At 43.3% G+C, this 24426-nt stretch overlaps 1 protein-coding gene across 3 annotated transcripts in view; it reads left to right on the forward strand.

Annotated features, from left to right (window-relative positions):
- The window catches only part of CTNNA1 (catenin (cadherin-associated protein), alpha 1, 102kDa), a 102503-nt gene that overhangs the window by 68712 nt on the left and 9365 nt on the right, over window positions 1-24426 (forward strand). For all 3 annotated transcript variants that reach the window (XM_009080773.1, XM_009080783.1, XM_009080791.1), the window contains 7 exons: window positions 325-417; window positions 11429-11585; window positions 17154-17354; window positions 18389-18540; window positions 21235-21345; window positions 22791-22972; window positions 23733-23838. In XM_009080773.1, the coding sequence (XP_009079021.1) occupies window positions 325-417; window positions 11429-11585; window positions 17154-17354; window positions 18389-18540; window positions 21235-21345; window positions 22791-22972; window positions 23733-23838 (1002 nt within the window). The remainder of the gene's footprint in view (window positions 1-324; window positions 418-11428; window positions 11586-17153; window positions 17355-18388; window positions 18541-21234; window positions 21346-22790; window positions 22973-23732; window positions 23839-24426) is intronic.

Raw genomic sequence — 24426 nt, forward strand, 5'->3', positions numbered from 1 at the left:
CGTGGAAGTGTTCCAGGCCAGGTTGGATGGGGCTTGGAGCAACCTGGGCTAATGGAAGGTGTCCCTGCCCATGGCAGGTGAGTGGAACTGGATGATCTTTAAGGTCCAATCCAGCCCAAACATGTCTATGATCCTGTGATCTGATGTGTTACAGTTTTATCACTAGAGAAGGAACAAGTGTCATTAATTGGTTAAAACTGAACAGACACTTTATGTTTCATGATGGGTTCCTGGTCACTGTTCGGGATAAACAAAGTTTCCTATAGAGGAAAATAAATCCCAGTTCTAACAGTTGTGTTTTGTTGTCTCCCACCTCTGATGCAGGTTGCCAACTTGGCCTGTTCCATCTCAAACAACGAAGAAGGTGTGAAATTGGTTCGCATGTCAGCCAGCCAGCTGGAAGCCCTGTGTCCCCAGGTAAGGAAGAGCAGGAACATAAGACAAACCCAAAGAAGTGGGCAGCTGGTCCTGCTTAGGAATTGCTCTGGTCTCTTAGTAACTGTCTGTGAACTTGCTGCAGAACTTAACCTTTTCCATAACATACGTAGAGAGTGAAATGCAGTATAGGCATCAAGACTTAGGGACTTTGAAATTGGTGGCAGAGGAATCAGTGACGCAAATGGGTCGTCTTGATGTAATAGGTCCAGTTCCTTTTGGCAGGTATAACCTGCAGGACAGTAAGCCAGGGAAGTGCAGTGGTTTACTGTGCATATTCATGCTGCAGGAAGGTGCCTTGGGAAGGTGCTACCACTGCTCCTGTGCATGCTGTAAGATGAATTATAGAATATTACTTTCTGCCTGAGTAAAATTAAAATATGCCAAAATATCTTCTCAATAGAGCAGGATGGGAGGAAGCTGGCTGTGTGTGAAGAGTTTGAGCCTGGCTGAGACTACCTTTTAATTAATAACTTTTTAATGGAAACAAGGAAATTAAGTTATATAAGCACTAGATTGTCCTCTTCCTTTTTGACAGCCCTCATGTTTTAAATGTCAACAACTAGACACTTGGATGAACCCCTAAAGACTACAGTGTGCTGTTGGTTCTTGTAGTTCACATTTTTGAAAGCAACAGGAAATTCAGATCTAAAACATCTGAATAAGCTGTTGTTGGTAGTGAGGTTCTGATGGAAAATATGTGCTCAGAAAACCTGGTGACATGACAGTCATGTCTTATGAAGATAAGGTGTTTTGTCTCAGGATTACTTGGAATATATGTGGTTTTCCCATATATTTTGGTCTTTTTTAAAGCCAGTTGAAAGGAGGAGAGAGATGTTCACTCGTACCCACCTCAGCAGGAGGGAATTTTGAGGCAGTAGGCGAAGGCAGTGTGAAAAGCAGGAATCTTTACCTTTCATAGTACTTTCAAGTAACAGTGCTATTAAGTAGGTGAAGATAGGCCCCTCAACATGAAGTATTACATTCTATCCAGGAGGCCTTTTGTCATCCTGGGATAGCCTTCTGTGGTTCCCAGTCCTGCACCATCCCTGGGGCTGGTGCGTCAGCTGCACTGACTGTGCAGTTCTCTGCCTCCCTCATCTGAGGTCAGGGGTGTATATGGCTTCTGAGAAGCAGAGGTCAAACCTTACGGTTGAAGCAAAGCGTGTGGAAGAAAAAGCTTTTAGAAAGCCATCTTATGTGATATAAGGGCTTGCGCTTTCCTGGAGCAACTGGCTAGGCTGATGTAATGTTTTTTTAGCTATCTCCAAGAAAATAGGTGTCTAACACACAGTGTTTCAAACAAATGCTGGTGATTTTGAAAATAATCATCTGAGGAAAAACAGGTTTTCTTTGAATCTAACTGTTTCTGGTGGTTGTCCAAGTCTGTGGGGGTGTTTTCCCTTCCCCACTGCTGAAATTATGTGTATATATCTCTTTTATCTTTGCTTTTCCAACAATTGCCTATGTAAATAAGTCTGCTCCTGTGTAAAATAAGCACCATGATAGTCAGCATGAAATAATGACCCAGCTGTAGTCAGTATTCACCAGTGTAGCCACATCTCCTGAAGTGCAGCTGTTAACCTTTGACTTCAGGGATTATGGACAATATATTTAACACACATTGGAAGCTCTGAGTATCTATAAACGCACAAGGGCTCTAACTGATGGATTTTGGCTTTACGGAGGTCACATCTCTGAACTTCCAGGCTTACAGTTTCTATGCTCCACTGCGCAGCCTTGCCTTAATTTCAGGGTCGTCACCAAGAGATTAGTAAATGACACTATACATGTTCATAGCAGTTTAAAGAGTGCTTTTATATTGTATTACATGCTTCGGGGTTGATTCTTTAATGCTCTAAGAGTATTTAAACATGTTGTGAATTCTGAGAGATAATTAGGGGCACTTGTCTAAGCCATTTTACAAATGGCATCTGTGTTTTCTCCCAACAGTAGTTTGTCTTATGCCCATGTAAGCAACACAGAACATGATCGTCGTCCTTCTCCTCAACTGCTGTACTCAACGGTCCCCAAACCTCAGGTGTTCTGTGTAACCACCAAAAGCTTATAGGTATCAAGGACAGCAAAGAGGGATTTTATTTCTTTTTTTAGACAATTACCTATTTATTTTGCAGTTTATTCCGGATGAGATTCACAGCTGCTGCTTGAATCCGTTTAGGTGATTGTGCTGAGCAAACGTGCGGGTTAGTCATAAGATACAGATTCAATCCAACATTATGTCATTATATGTGTTTTTGGTGGGGTTTTTTTTTTGGTGGCTTGGATGGTATTTTCCCAGAAGATGCTGGATTCAGAATGAGTCAAGTCAATCAGTAATTATGACAGTTTCAGAAACTCAAGTGACTGTATCAGTATCACACAGAAATATGATATATGAAATGTAATTCAAGGTATTGCTGTGGTTGAAAGATGAAAATGAAATTTGATGCACTTGAGTCCAGGTAACCTCTTAAGTAGTTTAGCTGAGTAGGGGCCATTCTGAGAGTAAGGAATTCCTGGTTAAAATATGATTTCTGCAGAAATTAATCTGTAGAGTTAATTACAAAATCCAAATGTCAAATAGAGCCATTATTTGCTCCCTTGCCATCAGGAGCCATTGAGCTGGCAACAGGAGTAAGGAACATGCAACTTTTCAAACTGGCTAGGGAAAACCTTGAAGTTTCGTCAGTACAGACGAGCAGTCACTCCTTGCCAGTATCACACTGGAGTTGAGACATTCTCAGGTTTGAAATTCAGTTCTTTGAGGAAAAAGAAGATGTGAAAATTTTTGAGCAAAAAGTCTCTACAGAAGCAAGCAGTTAATTAGTTTAGCATGGCTTTGTTACTGGAAATCAGCTCTTCCCCGGGAGTAACATCATCCTTCCTGTTTGTGGGTCCCCAGCCAATTAGCTCAGAAATTAATGTGAAGTTGAAGACTTAATGGGATATTTAGAGCTCTCCTTTGGTGGCGCAGGAGTTGCGGTTGGGAGGAGCTGTGCATGCTCTGTAGTTGCCAGCTGAGTGATTTGTGTTATTCTGGGTTTACAAGGCAGAAGGGCAGCTTCGGGGGTCACTGGTGTTTTCTTCTTGAAGCCTTGACTTACAAGGCTGCCTGAATTGGTTTTTTTTTTGGAACATGCATTGCTGAAAGTCTTTACATTGAAGGGAAACAGCTTTGTCCAGCAGCTTGCTGGGTGGTCAGGAAACAGGCCAGTCTGGAGGGGGTGAAGATGAAGGAACAAAGTTCTCCATCACTGCAGTTAAGTGTTTTAAAAAAAAAAAAAGTACTTAAGCTGTCTTTCATGATGGAAATGGAAAAGTACTTTTGTGAAATGCTGGAATGGCTGCATGTGCTCATGTTTGCCTAGCAAAGCATGGGGGGAAGTTTCCTTTGCCTCCTTGATAAGCATAGAGCTTGCCAATGGTGAATTAAGGAAAGATTTTGTTTATCTCGACTCAGAAACCTGGATCCTCGCTCGTAACTGGCTTTTGCATTCTGTTTCCAAGAAGTACTTGCTTTGGGAGGCTGCAAAGACTGTTTTATAACTGCATTTTGCATTAACGATTCCTGAGAAGAGAGCTTAATCATTGGAGTGTTTCTGATCATACAAGCTGTAGGTGTTAGAAAGCAATAGTGAGAATGCCCCAGCAAAGCTCTTGAAAGGAAGGAAAATTGTTCTAGCTTTTTGATGTGGCAGTCTGTTGTCACTTGAGCTGCTTTTACCAGCTATGCATTGACTTTCTCATTCTTTAAAACCTCTGTGAAGTTCATCTATAGATTCCTAACCAAACTGCAGTCAGGCTGAATTTTAAAGAGTAATTGTGGAGTAGAATTTCCCCTGAAGACTGACCATCATTTGGGAAGTAGACTGCAGGAGCAGGGCAGACCTGCACCTCCCTGGTGGGGACATGCAGGACCTGTTCTCCCATCTGTAAGGGAGGGCTGGTTGCCTTTGTTCTCTGCTGCCCAAATAGCTCATCCCCTGAAGAAACATGGGGAGGGCACACAGCAGCACCCCTGCCTGCCCTTCCCATGCTCCCTCCATACCTGCCATAAGGGACAGTGCATTTAGTGTAGCTCACTGCACACACTTGAGTGTGAGTGTTGCCCGTTAAACTGACTCCAAAAAATTCTTGGATCAAATTACATGTGTATTAAAAATAAATTGCCTCTTCTCATATTAACATCTTGTTTTAATAATTGCTGTTCTACAGCGTTCCATTCCAATTCTGAAATGCTTGAAAAGCCATTTGTATCGTGTAGATTTCTGGTGAGGCAGATGGCTCCTGTGTGATCACACCTACTGGCACACAGGCTGAATACCAAAGCATAAGGAATCCCATGCAAAGTTCCAAAAACTTTCGTTTAAAAGTTGCAGTATCCTAGAGAAACAAAAAGCCCCTCCGATCCACATCCTGTAATCATCCAAACCCAATGTGACCAGCAGACTTTCTGCCCTCGAGTCCCCAGTCACTGCCAGTTCCCTGGTGGCTGTTGGAGGAGAGTTTCATTTTTCTTGCAGTAAAGACTGAACATCAAACAATTGTCCCTTTTTCATATCTTTGAGAGACTGTCAGATTTTTTGAACGTTCTAAGTAGCAGATCTGTCTCCAGACTGTTTAATTACAGGTGATTGAAACATTTTATTGGCATTGAGTACAAACGCTTCTATTAAAAGCTTAACACTTGGGTTGCAGATTGTATCATGCAGACTTGCTGGGAGGAAATGCCAGTACAGGACAAGACTGACCATCAAAGAAATAATATTAGATACTTGAGCAGGTACTGATGCATTAAAAGAAGCAAAGAACAGGAGAAATTGATTCAGTTCTGTAGAAAGATGGGTATGTTCAGTGGGTAAGGGCCCTGTGTTTCATTACAGGCACAGTATCTAGGGAATGCAGTGGTAGAACATCTTCCAGAACAGACACAAAGTCCCTGAAATCCCCAAAGGTTCAACACTTCGAGTCAGTGTAATGCAGAATGGAGCAAGATGAATGGCCCCCAAAACAAATGGCCCCCAAATTATTGCAGGTTCTTCATGGACTAGTGCTACGATGTCAGTGCTCAGCTACAAATGAAAATGCTTTTTCCGTGTATGGGAAAGTTGGTAGGATAATTATCTATCAACAGTATGCAAATAGGCTTTATAGCAAATAGCAGATACTTCTTTGACAGTAGTACATGCTGAACTGCAGAAGATTATGTTGCTCAGGGGATTAGAGCACTTCCCCTATGCAGACAGGTTGAGAGAGTTGGGGCTGTTCAGCCCGGACAACAGAAGGTTGCTTGGAGACCTCAGCACCAAGGGGTGCTGGAAGGTCTCCAAGCAACGTGGATAAAGGGACTACAGGGAAGCTGGAGAGGGAGTCTTGATCCAGAACTGTAGTGACAGGACAGGGGGGAATGGCTTCACACTGACAAAGGGCAGGGTGAGATTGGATATTGGGAAGAAATTCTTCCCTGTGAGGTGCTGAGGCACTGGCACAGGTTGCTCAGAGCAGCTGTGGTTGCCTCATCCCTGGGACTGTTCCGGGCCAGGTTGGATGGGGCTTGGAGTAGCCTGGTCCAGTGGAAGGTGGTGTCTCTGCTTGTTGGATTAAAGTAATCTCTAAGCTCCCTTCCAACCCATTCTGTGATTCTATGTTATTCCTGTAAAAGTGTGTATCCGTGGGTCATTACAGCACAGCCACAACACAAGAAAATACCTCTGCAGAGATCCCTGCAGTCACTCCATGTGTAACTTGCAGGAAAGGCTCAAAGTGCTTTTTATACATGGAAACAAAGTATTGGAAATCAAAGCAAACTTTTCATTCTCCTTTTGGTGCATCAGCCTTTGTACACTCATTGGTCACTGCCATTAGAGCTTCTGAAAGTGTGAAACAATCTGCTGTGTGTTTTGCTCCCAGGCATTTCAGCTCATCAGAGCCTGCAGAGTGCTTTTTGCTGTATTCAAGTATGTAGAGGGTTAGCACATGCAGACGTGGGGATGCAAACCTGGACTTGGATGTAACTGGAAGCGACTTAAATGTCCTGCTTATAAACCATTTTTTCCACTGAGAGCAAAATGCAGTTAGGAGCAGGGAAGGAGACATGAGTAGGGTGAATGCTGGGGTAACTTTGGCATCTCCTGTATTTGAAATGAAATTATGAGCAACTTCTGAGGAACTGCCAGTAAGCAAACTGTGCTCTTTAATACAGAAAAATATAGGCATTAAAATCCACCTGGGGAAGGGCAGAGTCCTGGCTGGGCTCAGCTGGTGTGATGAGGAATTTGTTTGGTGACCACGTGGAAAGCTGTGATTCCAGAGTTGTGGTTTACCTCCATTTCGTATCACAGGAGCGTTCTGTGGGGCAGCAGTGACATCGAGCACCCAAGGGGCACTGCAGGCTGCAGCCACTACTTTTGGCAGGTTGAGTAAGAGACGTCTTCCACTCAGTCTTGCACTCGGGTCACTCCAAATGCAAAACTGAGATCACTGCTTCTGCCCTCCTCGCTCTCAGGTCTTCTTCCCAAAGCAGACTTGATCCTGCGAGTGCTGACAGGCTCCCTTCCACATACTCCACAGTAAAACTGACTTTACATCCTACTGGGCCATGGCTTGTGTGTGTCACTTCCCTCTCTGTTACTGAGATGGTAGCTGATGGGTGGGGGCTTGTTTTATAGCTTTTTTTGTTTTTTACAAATGCAGAGTATCCTGTATTTGAAGGCAGTGGAGCTACTTTCCAATTCATTATCCATTGAATCAAGATCTTTATGTATAAACAAAACTCAAGGGAGTTATCTAGGAACTGTTTTGGTTGTAAGGAAAAGGTGTGTAGTGAGGAGAGACGACTGGCTGTTTGCATAAGAGCTTTTGAAACTGAAAACTCCTTCTTGTTGAGGCACAGTGACATCCTAACACCATTCCTGCAGGAAACAGGGAAAAGATAAACAAGCTGCAGAAAGAACAGACTCCTGGAAGGAGCAAGAGGTCCCTGTCAAAAAGACTGAGGGCAAAAATTAAAGAGTGCTTCTAACCACTAAAATTGAGAGGTGTGTGGCTCACAAACATGGTATGTGCTGAGCCTGGAGTAAGGTACAGCAGGTGGGGATTGCAATACAAATAGATAGGTGATAGTTTTCTTCTCCTAAATGATTTTTCTTCCTTTGGCTGTGTCAGCCAAGAGTTCAAAACTGTTCTTTGTAGGAACACCACCACCTGTAAGAGCTTTCTTCTGGCCTCTCTCAGTCTTTCATATGGGGTTCTATAAAGGTGAGGCTGGAAGCCATCCTAAATTAAGCCTAAAAAAGTTAATTCTGGCTGACCCAGTGGCTCTAGTTTTGTTTGTCTGAGGTTCAGGTGTTTTCTGTCCTGGCATAGCTGTGCTTTTTGAGAGAGCTTCTGGGCAAAGTAGCAACCCAGACAGGAGTCACTGTGCAGGGGGCCCTGGAGAGTCCTGACGTGCAAAAGTGTAAGGACACAACTTCTGTCTGACATCTCTAGTTTAATAGGGAAAGTAGAAACAAACAAAAAAAGCAGCAGCTTCTTCCTATGGAAGGGGTGAGAAGACATGAGATACAGACTGAGTCATCAGTTGCAAGTCTCTGGAATCCTGAGCCTCCCTGGTCTCTGGCTGCGTTGCCAAGCCCTGGCTGCTGCCGTGGGAAGCTGCGAGGTGCAGGAGAGCAACTCCAAGAAATTTGCTGGAACTGCATTGTGGAGCATGGAGCTGTCTGACTGGAACACTGCAATTGCTACATGAAACAAAGCACCGATAAAAATAGTGTGTTTTCTTGCCATGCTTCATTTCCTTCTGGATAGTCTCAAAATGTCCCTGTTTGATTCTTTTCTTTGTGCAGCTTCAGTGAGTCATTGTGATCACAGTACTCTGGCAGCATTTTGAAAAGCTCTGAAATATAGAATATTTCCCTGAAATTGCCAAATGTTTTATAAGGAAGTGGCTACATTTCAGGTAGTGTGGACGTTAATTTCCTATATTTTTAACTCTATATACTTCCTTCTTGTAGGAGTTACTCATATTTTAAATTACCTGCCTAGTGCTTCATGTCTTTTGGAGAAGCAGTAGTGTACTGTGATCAGTCCCTTCCCCCTAAAAAGTGTTCCCTCCTCCCCCTGAGTGTTTATTTTTAGATAATGAATGAATCATAGTCCTGCTACCTATACAGACTATTTAAGATCCAGCATACTTGTTCTTTTCCCATGTCGTTCTAAGCATCTGTTGGAAAATAAATCACTCTGTGCTGGTTTCCGGGCGTTCTGTAAGAGTATATTCACTGGAGTAGATCATTTGCAAGGTGTTGTCAGTAATCCCTGGGACATTTCCTCAAGGAGAGGTGTGAGACATGTCCAGGATGAGTTGCCCACAGAGCGAAGGCTTTTATCACCCCTGCTAAGACTGCGTGTTTTGGCCACTTTGCACATGGAGATAAGGAGTATGTGCTATAAAAAAGAACTGTTGAGCTGTGTCTGCTGTTCGCTGATCACAAGCATACCTGTATGGGCTTCCTATGCTGTAGGTTTGGCTTCAGCTCCGTGGTGTGCCTTGATAACCTTGGATGTCCCCACCATGTTTCCTCATCTCTAGCACTGCTGGCGGCTTTGCTAATGCAAGACGTCTGCCTGTAAGGGAAATCTTACACACTCATTTTGTTTGGTCATTTTTAAAAAATACCTTTGCATTGGCCATGTGTTTTTACCATAATACGTAAAAAAATACCCTTTTTCCAGTGGGACTAGATGGCTGTTGGGAGGAAGATAGTGCAACTTGTGCCTACTGTGCTTGGATCTGGGGAGGATGCCCTGTTTGAGGTTTGGGAACGATCACAGAGCCCTGTGTCTATGACAGGTGTGCCTTCACCTGTGATGAGGTTCTTAACGTAGGCGTCTGGGCTTGACGTGTGCTGTTGGCAGAGATTAATTGTCCAGACAGATGCTGCTGTCCAGAAAAACATCTCGCAGGTATGCAGGCCATATGTTCCTTCGGCATGAATGCTGCCCTGACTCAGTGGTTTAAGGATATTTTATATCTGTTATTAGCTGAGGCAGCTAGAGAAGAGCAGAGAAAATCTCCAGACACTTCGTGTGTCCACCGTCTTTGTCTCAGTAGTTAAGGTTACTAGCAGGATAAAAGCTGAGAGCAGATTTCTGGAGCATTGTCTGGTTTATCTTTTCCATTTCCAGGACACTTGTTGTTTAGATTCATCTTCATAAAACCTTGGGTATCTAGATTTAGATTGGTAGGTGGATAATTCATTACATCAATCAGACTGGAGCAGGAGATGGTAGTGGCTAGAGTAGAGGGCTCTCGAGTAGAGGACGGGTTTGCCTTTCTAAAACCTCTATTCCTGTTTGATTTTAAAATTTCAATCATCATTTTCTTGGGTGTCGTAAGGCTTTTTGGGGGGCTTTCAGGACTTGAGATCAGCATTCTTAATGAGCAGTGTCAGTGAGGGTGGCAGAGCAGTGCAGCTGTGGCTGATGGCAGGTGTCTCTCCAAAGGGACGTTCTGAGTCCTGCAGGTACCATGCAAAAGGTGAGACCTCAGGGGCTGATTGGAGGAGGGGGAGCAGCAGAGGACATTGTTGGGGAAGGACAGGGTCAGTGCTCTTCCTGCCAGGGTTCAGAGGTGTGTTCGTCCCCCTGGGCCTCTAAACAGATTTCTGCTCAGGTCACATTGAGTTGTGTTTGATTTGTGACCCCGACCTGCAGCCTCCATCTCCAAAGGCAGGATGGCAACATGGAGAGCACTCTAGCTTTTCTGTGGATTTTCCTCAGTTGCTGCTGATTTTTTTGCATCCCTCAGGTGAATCAGCCTCCTTCATCTGCCTGATTCACTCAGTTCCATCCCAACACATTTGACATCACCATCATTTCCATGTTCAGTGAGTTATATATATTTTTAAATGCTTTGTGACACTTGTAAATGAAGCACGTAGAGAGAGTAGATTTTGGAAAACCAGGAACATCTGGTGGTTGCATGTTTTGGTCGGCAACTTCGTGAAATTAATACTGTTATAAAGTAGAGAAAAGCAATTACACGCTGAAGTTGTAAATTAATTACCTCTGACTCAGGCAGTTGGAAACAAGGTTGGGATTGTCATGTCTCTCTGAGTGTGGATGGTTTCCCACACCTGGCATGTTTCCAGGTCATTGTGCTGGAGCGTGGTGCAGCAGGAGCAGGAGCAGGCTGTGGAGATTGCTCTCTTCCCACACCCAGAGAGGCTTTTGTGGTCTGAAGGATCACATTAAATACTGACCAGTCAGTTGGCACAGGATAAGCTTTGTTACCCAGCAGTACCAGTAGCATTTGTTCTGCTTAGAAAAACAAGGATCTGGTGTAAATTATAGTCTTAGGGTTTGAAGGAAATTAGTAGGGGCTATTCAGAAAGAGCATCTCCTTCCATTCCCTGGCTCATCTGGGTTGTCTGCAGCCACAGCAGAAATCTGAAGATATTATAACAGTTACTGGCAAGTCGAGAGTGAAGCTTTAAGGAAAAGCAATAAATCAAAATTTATCTTTAATTTTCCATTTGCATATTGTTTCTACTTCAGACTGTGTCATATGAATCCTTTTTTGACCTTTTTACTGGGGTTTTGGCAAGTAGCTTAGGAAATGCAGCCTACAGTATACTAAATGTCATCCTGTCTAAGATGCTTAACAACACAGCCTGCACTCAGAAAGCAACACCTTGTTGCCATGAGCTGTTAAAGACAGGTGATGCTAACTCTTGTGAATACTTGCCAAGTGATTTTGCTTCCGATAACTAACCATAATAAATGTGGAAGCAGATGTGAGTTGGATGTGAGAGCAACAATATTAAACACTTTTGTGTTTATAATAATTCAAGTTCCTTAATTCAAGTTACTTAATTCAAGTTCTTCAAAACTTACTAAACTTGCTTTGTTTGCTATTGAGTTCATTGGATAAACATACAGAAGGTAATTGTTTTGTTGGGATATGTTCTAAAAATCCAGAGGTGTTTTACAGGTCATTAATGCTGCACTGGCCCTGGCTGCTAAACCCCAAAGCAAGCTGGCTCAAGAAAACATGGATCTCTTCAAAGAGCAGTGGGAGAGGCAAGTCCGTGTGCTGACAGATGCTGTTGATGACATCACTTCCATTGATGACTTCCTGGCTGTATCAGGTAAGCAGGGGTGCAATCTTGGAAATAATTATTCTCCTAAGTGAGCTTATTTCTGGGATTGAGGGGTTTAACACGTTTCGGAGTGTTCTTGAGTTTTTGGAAGGGATGATGTTGGTACATCCTGCTTATATCACCTGGTAAGCATCATCTTCTGCCAAGTGAGATGTGAAACTGAAGCAGGAGATCTGGTCTCAAGATTTGGAACTGATGGCTGAACTAATGATGAATTACCATCTAGCTCATGTAGACTAACCTCACCAGTAACTTTGGGGCAGATAGAACATGTTTATGTCCAAGGTAAGAACTAGCAGAAAAAATGATCCCTTGGTTCACTTTAGAATCTTCTTATGTGAACAAAACTGGCTATCGAACCATAGTCGTACAGGTTAATTAAAATAAAACTGTTCATATAGAAAATGTGAATATTTTAAACCGTGTCAACTTCAGTAAAGTTTTTAAAAGAGATTGGATCAGTATAATAGATTAATAATTACACTTGGCACAGTGCTTGCAAAGATAATCTGTTTTATCAGCATCACTGATAAAGAGACCCACTATAAGCTGCTGTGACCTAAAAATAATGGGAACATTTTTATTTCCTAATTCTGCTCTGGTCAGAGGACATGGTGATGTAACCATGTGAATTGAGTCTGCAGTAGCTTTCACAAATCACTGCTGCAAACTGGCAGTCTCCATTCCCTGGAGCAAGCAGGTTTGGGCATCTCAAGTGTCCTAAACCCTCCAGTTGTAAAGAGTGATTTCACAGAAAGATATGTGGAGTCAGAGGTACCAGGTGAGCATGGTTAGAAAATGTAGATGGAAAATTAAGGTCCTGAATTAAAAGACCTTATTTTTTTAAAATTTAAAGAAAAAACCAACCAAGTGGTGTTTCTGTGATGAGTCACCTGCATTAGCATACATGTTGAATTGTGGTTCCCTGAGTTCTGAACAGAAATCCTCTTTGCAATGAGTTAGCATAAACTTATTTGGCAATTGACTATATGAGCTCTTTGTATGTGCCTGCATGCTCACTGGGGCAGCAGTAGTTGCAATGGCACAGCTGTGAAGAGCCTGTTTCTGGGGAAATGTATTTAGAGGGAATTGTGTGCTGAACTTCACAGCTCCACTTGGAGCTTGCCCACAAGTGTACAAACGTTTTAAAGAGGAAAAGCTGTTAGCCTGTGAAAACGCAGTCTGTGTAGAGCTGCATCTTGCTGGCAGGTGGGCCTCAGAAGGGAATGAGGGGGCTGCATCTGTGTGTGTGCCATTCGAGGAGACAGGCACTCTGCCTTTGAGGTTGTGGTGTTGGCCCACTGCTGGGTTGCTCTGAAGAGTCCCGAGGGGTTGGCAGTAAGCAGGGAATGTCTCTTTTCTGGGGTGGTGACAGGGTGACGTGGTGTCCTGGTGTCCTGGTTCCAGCCAGGACAGGGTTAACTTCTGCAGCAGCCAGGAAGGGCACTCTAGGACCCTGGAGTTATCCTCTCCTACCTCAGGCCATGGGAGGAGGTGGAGGGGCCCTGGCTGCCCTTTGCTTCAGCTCCCTTTGGGGGGTGTGGTGTGTTCCGCTGTGAGTCCTTCCCCTGTCCTGTACATTCTGCTATTAACAGAGTTGTTGTTCTCTTCATATTCTTACTTCGTTGCTGGTTTTGAGTAAAGTGTTCTTGTCTCAACCCAAGATTTTTACCTTTTCCCTCCATCCTGGGCAGGGGGAGGGGGTGGGGAGTGGTGTGTGGTTTGGGCAGTGCCAGTGGGAACAATAAATCAGGGAATGCCACTCCTGCGCCATGACACTCGGGACTCAAGAGTTCACCTCGAGTGGGTGCTCACCACCAAAAACAGAGCCATGGAAATGTAGTTTGACACTACTCCAAGTTCAGGAACACTCAGTAATTATTTGTATGTGCTGTGTTGTCGAAGAGATAGTAGAAAAATATTAAAGCAATAAATATTGTTTTAAATATTACTTGTTTGAACGTTGATAAATGTTTTCCATGTAAATGCCACAACTCCAACTCATCTGCTGAAAGTCTGAACTTCTCTTTGGATAAAATTATGGCAGATATGATTTACACCATACAAACTGCTGTTTGGGGCTATTAGGATGTTTGTATCAGATACTAACTGGGATGTAAGCAGATTTAAAAGAGTTCTTGTGAGTCTGTGTGTGTGTGTGTGTGTATGTAAATATATTTAAAAAACCCCACCCCACACACCTACAATGTGATGTGCTGTCCATCATGAAGTATTTACTTCACTGTGTAGCTACAGAATTGTGTCAATTGTCCACAAGTAGAGGCTCGATGAAAAAGATGTTGGGTTTAGATAACAGCACAGCATCATAGAAGAAGAATGCTTCAATGCACAGTGTTGCAGGTAGACTTTGAGGTTACAGTGCTTTGATTTCGTATAGAAGGAGAAGGGCCCAGACAGCAGTCTGGGGGTGGCTAATTGTCAGGACAGGAGCTGAATGGCAGAGGAGTCCTGGGGCCTAAAGATCTTTCCTATATGCTCCCAACCATGAGGAATTTGCAGCTCAGGGAGCTCCAGCATCGGAGGTGCTATCTATTGAACAGTCCTTGACAGATATTTCTCATTTAATTGGATGTTGGTTGTTCTTTCGGCCATTATAAACTACTAGCAGTTCCCTCATCCTGTGCAAAATTCACAGCTTAAGTGTGCTCTGTTGAAAGAACCTCCTGGTTTTTGCAGTGTTTCCTCTTTGCTTCATTTGATGCCCCTACTTGTAGCAGAAGATGGTGAAGAGGTTTTTTCTCTACTTGCCTTCTTTGTGCTGTTTTAAGTGTACAGATTTCTGCCATATGCTGTCAGTCACATCCTTCTTGACTGCAGAGTTTTTGCCTGTTCCATTATTCCTCATTTCAAAGCTCTTCTGTAATTCTTATCCCTCTTATCAGTGCCTTCCTGAAGCACTCTGGGTGTGTTGGTGTGCCCACTATCCCTGTTCTTTAGAGCAGTTGCTGATAGCACCATGTAATTGTCAAATTCAGTGTTCTGAAATTACCTGGATCTCCTTTGAAAAGCATTCCGTTTGCTGCCTTCTGTTCCTCTGCCGGTGACCGAGGTTTATGTCAGAGATTGCCCATCTCAGTGAAACTATTTTTTCTGAAGAGCCTCCAAGTGAATATTGCCTGGGCCTGATGATTGTCCTCCTTCATTACAAGATGAACATTGTATTTACAAGTATGTGAACACTCCAGTGTTTGCACCATGACCACGTCTGCCGACGCTGCTGCTTGACCTGGTTCCTCCAGTGCCCCTTGGCAACAGAGGTTTCAGCATGGACATCTATGCAGCGAGAAGCACAATTGTATTTAGGCATCTGTGGTTTCATCTCCTGACTGTTGCTCTTAGATTTTGATTTCCTGTAGCCCCCAGACCCCCTCAGACTCCTTGAGTTGTTTGGAAAAGGATTTCTTAATCCCTTTAATGTGGAGGTGGAAGGTGTTTGATGGGGGTGGATTGAGGATTGACAGTCGTGGGTGACTTTTTATTCTGTTGACTTTTCACGGTTTATTGTATTTCCTTGTTTGGTCTAAAAATCATTTCTGTGGAAAAAATATCTTTCCTCTTACCTTGTTGCCCAAACACCCCATTTTCCCTATAGCTGTTTTGGTGGGACAAGATCCCTTCGCTGTTGCCTGTGCTATATTCTGTGGCTGTGAGATGTTCCTCCTACTCAGCAGGAGGGCAGCTGTGGGCTTTGATGCAGGACAACACTTCCATCCCCAGAGGTGCTGGCAGTGGACCTGCACGTCAGCATTTCCTGGGCCCTGCCACCCAGGCCTCAGCAGATGGCATTTGGTACCAGCCATTTGTGGTCCATGTGCCTGTAGGACAGATAGTGTGTTTATTTACAAGCACACAGCATGGTGTCAAATCTTACCTGTTACCATCCAGCTGGAGAGTATAACCAGAGCAGAAGCACCTGACAGTCCTGCACTTCCACAAACCCCTTGCAGGCTGCCCTGTGGGTTATCTTTAGAAGTGACTTTCTGGCCACTTCACGTCTGTAAAAGACATTAAATGATCAGCAGACATTTAAATATTCATCTTCATTTTTTCCATGCCCTTTATTAAAGTTTGGATTATCCAAAGAGGCTTTTAAATGGTCTGTGGCTTAATTTATTCATTAAGGAATTGAAGCAATAAACAGTCTGGGTTTTGGCCTGATGCTGAAGTTTTTTCTTGTGACCGTTGCAGCTTGCAGAGCTGTCTGTGTCTTGCTTTAAATACTGAACCTCAGTGCTCTTCGCTGCAGCTCCTGTGCTTTGGCTGCCTGCTCACTGACTTATCAAATCACTAATGAACCTGTGCTTCTCTCAGGGCCACATTCTGCCCTCAGCTGAACCTGTTCAGGCTGAGTTGCATCAGAGGGATTTCACCAGTGTGTTTTTTGTCCAGGTTACTAAGTCTCGCAACATTGCACCTGGCTCTGGTAATTTTACGTAAATCAGGCATAACTTCCCAGAGCAATGCTTCCAGCCAGTTCCTCCAAATCCTCTGCCAGCCAACTCAGTGCGTTTCTTGTCTCTACAAACCCTTACAAAATGGCTCTTTTACTACCTGCAGAGGGAATAAAAGCCACTTGCATGGGTTGGCAGTGTAGTATGATTAATTCAGTGGTAAGTAATGCTGGAAACTATTTTAAGTGACAGAACAGAAGTGTTTCCAAGTTGGTTTCTTACCAAGCAGCCCAAATGCTGGTGTTGGATGGAGATAACAAAGCATTTGTACTGATACATTAAAGAGGTCCATAACAGATTGGGAGACCTCTTGGGTAGGTTTCCCCAAATGTAGATCTCAACCTCTCTAGGCATTGCCAGAAATTTCTTAGGGGGTTTTACTCATTTTGGGATTCTTGGACTTGGTAAATGGAGGAAAATAACTCTGGATGAAAAAGAAAATAAATATTCAAAAAGTGAGTTGCAAATGAAGTTCTTGGCTTTATCTTTTTGTTTTCTGATTAGACAGTGAGTACTCCATGGCTAGATCGCTTTCTGCGTAGATCACCACATGTTGGTGTGGAGTGGGGGACTAACAGTGTAATATTCTCTGTGGTACATACGTGGTTGTAGGAAAACACTATGGAGGAAGCTAGAAACATGCCACAGGTGCCCTGGTCAGTTAGAGGGTTGAGTGGATTAGGTGTGGTGCTGGGGAGTTGCCTCATTGCCCCCCCTCCCCCCCCCTCCCCCCATGGAATGGTGTGGGAGTGGTTTGTAGGTATTTGGAATACGGGCTTTGGCAGTCCAGGGGAGGAATGTGGAAAGAAATACACTAGGGGAGACTTCAGCCTTTCTGTTGGTAAAATTGAGTACAGACAGGGGCAGGAAGCATAGTTACCAGTCAGTGGAGGGACTGATGGCTTCTTGACTCTTGGTTTAGAAGGGCAACTCTTTGCTGGTTGTAGCGAGCTTAAAAATTAATGCTTGACAGCATCTCCATGGAGGTTTTATCGAGCAGGTTCCAAACTGAGCAATTGCAGTGCTGATGACTGCGACAGAAAAGAAAATATTACCCTCTAAATCCTCCTTCTTTTACCACCAGAGAATCATATTTTAGAAGATGTAAACAAATGTGTCATTGCTCTCCAAGAAAAAGATGTTGATGGCTTAGACCGCACAGCTGGTGCGATTCGCGGCCGTGCTGCTCGAGTCATTCATGTTGTCACTTCGGAAATGGATAACTACGAGCCAGGAGTCTACACGGAGAAGGTGCTGGAAGCAACGAAGTTACTGTCCAACACAGGTAAGGGTCACATACTCCCAAGAGCACTAAATTGATGTTGCCTGAAATTGCGTAGGCAATGGGATACTAATGTACCTGTGGAATCTGTTAAAGACCCAGTTTACATACTGTAATGACAATTGGAGTTATCTGCAGAGTTGTCTCAAAGTGAGAAATGTGATTTTGCCATGTTGACTGGCTTAAAGCTCAGCTGTGCACAAGGTCTCTCTGGGTGTTGTCATGGACTGGGCTGTGGAAAGCTAAAACTCTGGGAATGAGCCCTAAATAGTTGAGCGAGTGCTTGAAAGTTGTTCTGTAATCAACTTGGGGTATTGTACCAGGCTCTGCAGGTGTTCAGGGTCCAGAAGGAAGGTCACATTGACCAAGCAGAATAAATTTAGGGTAATAATTAGGGTAAATTTTGTAAAGTATCTCTACAGCTGTTAAGGAAGCATTGTAGGTTGTAGTGCCCCACACCTAAACAATACATCGGGGTGTTTCCTGGTGACAGGGTAAGGAGTGCTTGTGGTTGCTTTAATTAGTGCTGTGTCAACTACTAGTTGTTGGTTTTGCTTTATTTGCTTTGAAGAAGAGTCGAGGGTGTCACTGAAGAACCAGCAGACTGGTTCTGGGATGTTCTCCCTAGGGCACAATGAGTCACTGAAATACAGCAGTGAAATCTGCTCCTTTCCAGTGCCTTTCCAGTGCTTTCCAGTTGAAGATCAACTTGAGCTTCCTGGGGTGGTATTATTTTTACCCCCAAAAAATTATGTACATCTGCAGGGAGCATCAAACTCACACTCAGTATTTTATCCCATGGTTTCTAAGGGCTTCCCAAGGTTTTTTCTCCTTGTCCACTAGCAGGGTGTGATAAACTTTCAGTGTCTAAGGGGATTAAGACTTGAGATCCTCTAACAAATGTTTCGAATTTAAATGAACACACCTCACAGCTCCCTGAGGTAGGTACCAGCAAAGGACACACGTGCCTGTTACAGCAGTGTGTAGCAGAAAGTGGCAGAGTTGTGGGGACTGATTTATTTTGTGTTCTGGTTCAGTTATGCCGCGGTTTACGGAGCAAGTGGAAGCTGCTGTGGAAGCTCTGAGCTCAGACCCTGCTCAGCCAATGGATGAGAACGAATTCATCGATGCTTCACGGTTGGTGTATGACGGCATCCGGGACATCAGGAAAGCTGTGCTGATGATCCGGGTGAGCATGACTTACTTCAACAGCTTCGCGTTTTTCTGCTCGCGTTCCTCTGCCCTTATTGAACTGATGGCCATCAGTGCAATTGAGAGCAGACAGCATAAGATTTGCGTTTAGCTCATATTAACACTCTGAGTCTTAAAAACTGCTGATCACTCTGTGGAGCACTTGAACAGTAGGTTTTGATTCAGATTCATTAAACAGATCTGGGCATCGATGATAGTCTGAGTTGTGATGCTAAATACTCTTCACGCATTTTGTAATCTTATGTTAATGCCTTGCTCATTAATGTGCTAAGATCGGTGACCTTTGAGTTAACAACAGCAAATGAATTCAGAACTATAGAAGCTTGTTGATGGTTTGAGAGCTTAGAATTAAAATCTAATGTCTGTTCATTAAGCAGATTTTGAGAATTAATGCTAGTTAGTCAAAAGCAAGTTGAGAGGAGTTCGGTCTGTAGTTCCTAGAGCTTGTAATTTGTTAATTGGCTAACATGGGTAAGCAGGGGCAGCTCACAGAGGCTCACAGAGGTTACATGTTTCAGGTGCAATGAGTGTGACTTGGAAACCCCAATTTCTGGTAGGTCAGGCTGCATTTGATCGGTGGGAGGCGCGTGGGAAAGATGCAGAAGAGCTCCTGCAGTTGGTTGAAGGGTGCAGGAGAGTTCTGGTTGAGGCTGACCTATGGGCCTGTTTCTTGAATCTTAGCGGGGCAAAAATGGGCAGGAGCCAGATGCAGCTAAAGCAAATGTAGGGGTTTTATTCCTTTTTTACTTATTTTCCTTGTACTCCTCTGACTCTGAGAAACTGCTTTCATCTTTCAGAGTGGTAACCATGGCAGATGCAGTTTGGTGATAAGTAAATTAAGGCTGTTCAGCCCCAGAATATATGTGATTACAGTAACCATTGCAACAGTGTCTTCCATGTTTGCTGCTTGAAGCAAAGGATTAGATGAAAAACCAGAAGAAAAGCTGACAACGACTTATGTGCTCTCTATAGACTTCTTTTCAAACTCAAGCTTGGGATTTATAGACAACCAATGTTAGATGAAGATATCAGTGTCTTCCTGCTATGCAGACAAACCAATTTGATTCACCCCCTGCTGCAGTCCTTGTTATTCAGGACATGGAGGCATGGCTGCCAGTTCCACATCGGCAGTAATTGGCTGAGACGGCGGTGCCAGGAATCCTGACGTTTCGCCTTGCGTCGCCGCTCTGGTGTCAGGGTGCCACGGCTTTATTGCAGCTGCCAGCAGCTAATGGCAGCTCCCTGGTGACACAGCAGTGACCTATAAAACAAAACTTAAAATGTTAGCATTTGTGTCCAAATGGCTTATTTTAGGATAAAAGAGCCATCCAAATGGAGATGCCAGCCACCACTTCTCTAGGGCTTGGTGTAACCCTGCTCACGGGGGGATGCAGCTGAGCTCAGCAGGACCCACAAACTGTTCCACTTGAGCTTTGTGCAGTGGCAGTTAGTCTTTACAGGGACCAGAAGGAAAAGTCAATCAAACAACTCATTTTTCTGTTTTTGCAGTGTGTTTTCAAAACTACAGTCTCACTCTATGGGTATTTATTGAAGAGAAGCCCTTCCCTCCCTGTTCCCCAGGCAGCCACTCATCCTCCAGAGGAGTCTCTGCCCTTGGTGGCAGGATGACAGGAGAATTATGCTCTGTATCCCTGCGTTGTGGGGTGGATGGGTAGAGGAGGGGACTTGAGAATCACAAATAGTCTGTAAACATACAGCAGAACTGTTTTCTTTATGTTTTTTTATATTTTTTTAAAATATGGATACCCTGAGCTGCTACTTCTCTGCTGATTTTGTGGGTTTACCCTGTTCCGAGGCTGGGAGAGGAGATGGTACCTGGAATGCCCTGGGTCTTTATTGTCAGTACACTCACCTTTGCTTTATGGCACCTATTTTGCATATCCATCTCTATTTTAACTGTATCTCAAGATGTCTGTATTGGAAACCATGTCGTGGAATTCAAATCCTAGGAAAGAAATCTAAAGAACAGGAACTTTATTTGCATCTTATCTGTTAATCACAGTTTATTGCATTTATCAGTGAAGTTCTTTGTTGATCCAGTTCTGCAGAATTGCCAGCTTACAGACTGGCAGTAGCAAAAATAAATCTTAGGCAAGTAGGAACTAGGTCAGATGTGTTTAGCCTACAGCATTAAAGCTGGCCCTACTAGCTACAATTTTTCAGCTTCTCCTGGGGGATAAGAATAAATTTTTGAGATATTTTATCTGTTGTTAATTTAGTCGATGCTTTGATTCATAATTGTGCTTAAGATGCCGTCTGTGGATCTGAACCAGCCCTTAAAGTTGTGGGTAATTCCAGCTTCGGAATCTCAAGTGAAGCTTTTACATTTAATCGAGTTGCAAAAATGCTGTTATTTTGCAAAAACTTTTTTTCTGTCTTTCAAATGCTGAGTGCATTAGTGTCCTGGCAAATCTCAGATGTTTAGTTACTGCTGTGTAATTTTGGGCATCCCTGTGGTGTTTAACATGAGCACTGAAGCATATATAATCACACATGTTCACGGCCTGGATACAGTCCCTGTATTTACCTTTTTGTTGAAAACAGTGGATAATTTTTACTTTCAGTGACTTCCATTCTCTGTGCTTGAAAATCATGTGGATTTTCAGAGCCATGAAATCTGTTGTTTGACTATGATTGAATTTTTTCTCAGACTCCTGAAGAGTTGGATGATTCTGACTTTGAGACTGAGGATTTTGATGTCCGCAGCAGAACCAGTATCCAGACCGAAGACGATCAGCTCATTGCTGGACAGAGTGCAAGGGTAAGGGAGAAATGTGAGAATTACAAAACTGTGACCTGCCCTCAAGAAGCAGTTCAACTTGCTTTGAAAATCCACGTTAAATTTTTTGGGGGTGGAGTTGGATCAGCAAACTGGCATTCTCTGTTTCCAGTATTCTTCTGAAAAGGAGGTGAAGTGAAATGCAGCATGCATTGGTCTAATGGGTGTGAGAAACATCTGTGTTTTGGTTTTGATGTTCTGAAAGGTCAAAATCCTTTTAGTACCAACGTTGAAATACCACAGACATTGTAGGCACTGCCATTTATTCAGGTGAGCTTCTGCAGGGAGATATGGGGCAGATCACCTCAGTGGATTAATGTTATCTTCAACAGACAAGTACTAACTTTCTGGGCAAGAAATTTTTACAAAATGTCTTCTCACACACGTGCTGGTGTGTGTTTGGCCACTGAGCATTTAGCAAGACAATGTTGAGAAGAGCTCAAAAATGAAATCATTTCAACTCTGCATTTCCTGTGACTGTTAAAAATGAAAGCGTTGATAGGCAATATGTAATCATTTATAGGTGAAAACCTAAAATCAGTACATTGAAGGAAAACCAGACTTTGCCTGTTGGGTTTATTTGACATGTCCCTTCTGGATTGATAGCAATTTACACTCTTGGGAAAGTGCTGCAGCAGATTTTTGTGGATGCTCTTCTGGCCAGGCAAGATGTAGCCAGACCTTATTTATCAAACTTCTGCCACATTGGCTTTGGAATTATAGTAACTGAGAGTATTTTTTATGCTCTCCTTCCTTGTACAAGCACTCTCCATGCCTGTACCCTCTCCTCCTTTTATTGAAATGTAAGCATTGCTCATTGCCCTTCTAGCCCAGCTGCTGCAAGACGCCTTTTTGTACCCAAGACTCCTCTTTGCCTGCTCCAGGAGGTGTGAGTGCTCTTGGTATTTATGAAGGCATGGAGTCTCATACAGCCTGTAAACCCAGTCTAAGAGATTTTATTCAGTAGTAAGCACATACTCTTTATTTTCACTTACTCCTTCCTCAGTATACAAGTTTCAAGAAGTACAGATAGATTTTTGCAGAGAAGAGGCTGGTAATATTTCTTATTATCCTCAATACCCAAGTGGAACTTAATTTTAAAACATTAAAATTTTCTATATAAGACATGCACATTTTGTTTGAGGAATGGTAATAGATGGCAAATTTGCTAGGAGTCTTAACAGTTTTATCATTCAAATGTCTATATTTTAGGTGTCGATTTGTCTTTCTGGGCACACTTTCTTAAGAAAGAGCATAAACTTTGATGCAGAATGGAAGGAAATAGCTCTGTAAAGCCTCTAGGTAGAGGATTGCCATTAAAGTTTTATCCCACATCTACATGACTGAAATTGGTTATTAGTGAAATGTTCCAAAAAGCCTTCTACAAGTGGCAGCAGGAGGCAATGTGAGAAAACTCTCTCTTTCAGGCTATCATGGCTCAACTCCCTCAAGAGCAGAAAGCCAAGATTGCTGAGCAAGTCGCAAGCTTCCAGGAAGAAAAGAGTAAATTGGATGCTGAAGTATCAAAATGGGATGACAGTGGCAATGACATCATTGTCCTGGCCAAACAGATGTGTATGATTATGATGGAAATGACAGACTTCACCAGGTGAGGCTTTTTAGTTTGTGCACACTCGGAACTGTGTGGGCTGCTGGGCTTCCAGTGAAACATGGTGCAAGCACTCTTAAGGGTCTTACTTCTTATAATTTCCTTTAAATGTTGCCCTGTTCAAGCCTGTGAATTAACTGGGGAGATGCATTACTGTGCCGTGACTGGGTAGTAATAACTGTTTAAATTGATCTGCAGATATACAGCAGTTATTGCCTGTCTTTCTTTCTTTCTTTCTTCCTTAAGGGTGATTCTTGTCTCAAGGAATATATATATATATATATTTGCTCAGTTCTTTACAACATTAAATTCTATGGGCTTCTCAATATTGCTCTGCTGCAGAAATAGTTCCTAGTACAGTTATTTGCAGAAGAAAGAGAGGGGGTTTATGCCTTTTGAAATTAATTTACCAGATATTATACAACACTATTTTTTAAACTTGATGTTCCATTCCATAAAAACTGCAAATCTGTCTTTTAAAATGTTATCTCTTATCATCATTATGTTGCTTAAAGCAGTAAATTTTTTTTTTTTATTCCTAGATGTAAGATAAATGTGGGGAAGAGCTGGGAGGGGGGTATATGTCTTGAAAATGAAGGTGCTGTAATGGTTCCATCAGCCTATTCCTGTCCAACCTTACTCCTGCAGTTTGGGTGAGGAGTCACTTCCAGCACTGTATGCAACAGAACGAGAAAAGGGACATACAGTTCACTGTTTTGTTCCTCTGGTGCTAAAAGGTACAGTCTGTTCTGTTTTGCAGAGGTAAAGGTCCACTGAAGAATACATCTGATGTGATCAGTGCAGCCAAGAAGATCGCAGAGGCTGGGTCAAGGATGGACAAGCTGGGACGGACCATTGCTGATCATGTAAGTCACAATCCATTTGCATAAGCCTCCAGCACAAATGAGGAATAGCAGATCTTTTAGTGCTGCAGACATGATGGACAGAAGAAAATATGTTTAGCTTGGGGGCTTTTAAACTGATTTTCCAGATTGGCTGCTGGAAAATTCTAGCCTTTTCCTTCTACCTGCTCTCGTACGTTAAGGGGTAGGAATGGAGTTTAGAGATCATCCAGCCCCAACCCCCTGCCCTGGGCAGGGACACCTCCCACCAGAGCAGGTTGCTCAAGGCTTTAGGCAACTTGGCTTTGAACACTGCCAGGGTTGGGACAGTCATGCCACCCTGAGAAATGTAGGCAGCTAAGTATGCCCAGCAGTGACACTAGCAGCTCCTTGGCTTAAATCAGACACTTGCCATTTTTAAGGTAGCCATATGCCAGCACTGCTTCATGTCACCTAGTATCTAGGCCAGTTGCTGTGACTGAACAGGACTGAGACTGGATTCACATCGCTTCCGTCATGCTCAGAATGTGCCCAAAGCAGTGACAAGACTGCACGGGCAGCACCCTCACTATTGCACCTGGCCTGTTGCAAAACCTTCAATGTTACTTTTGA

This window comes from Acanthisitta chloris, unplaced genomic scaffold, assembly GCF_000695815.1.
Source record: "Acanthisitta chloris isolate BGI_N310 unplaced genomic scaffold, ASM69581v1 scaffold11230, whole genome shotgun sequence".
In the NCBI taxonomy this organism is placed as follows: Eukaryota; Metazoa; Chordata; class Aves; order Passeriformes; family Acanthisittidae; genus Acanthisitta; species Acanthisitta chloris.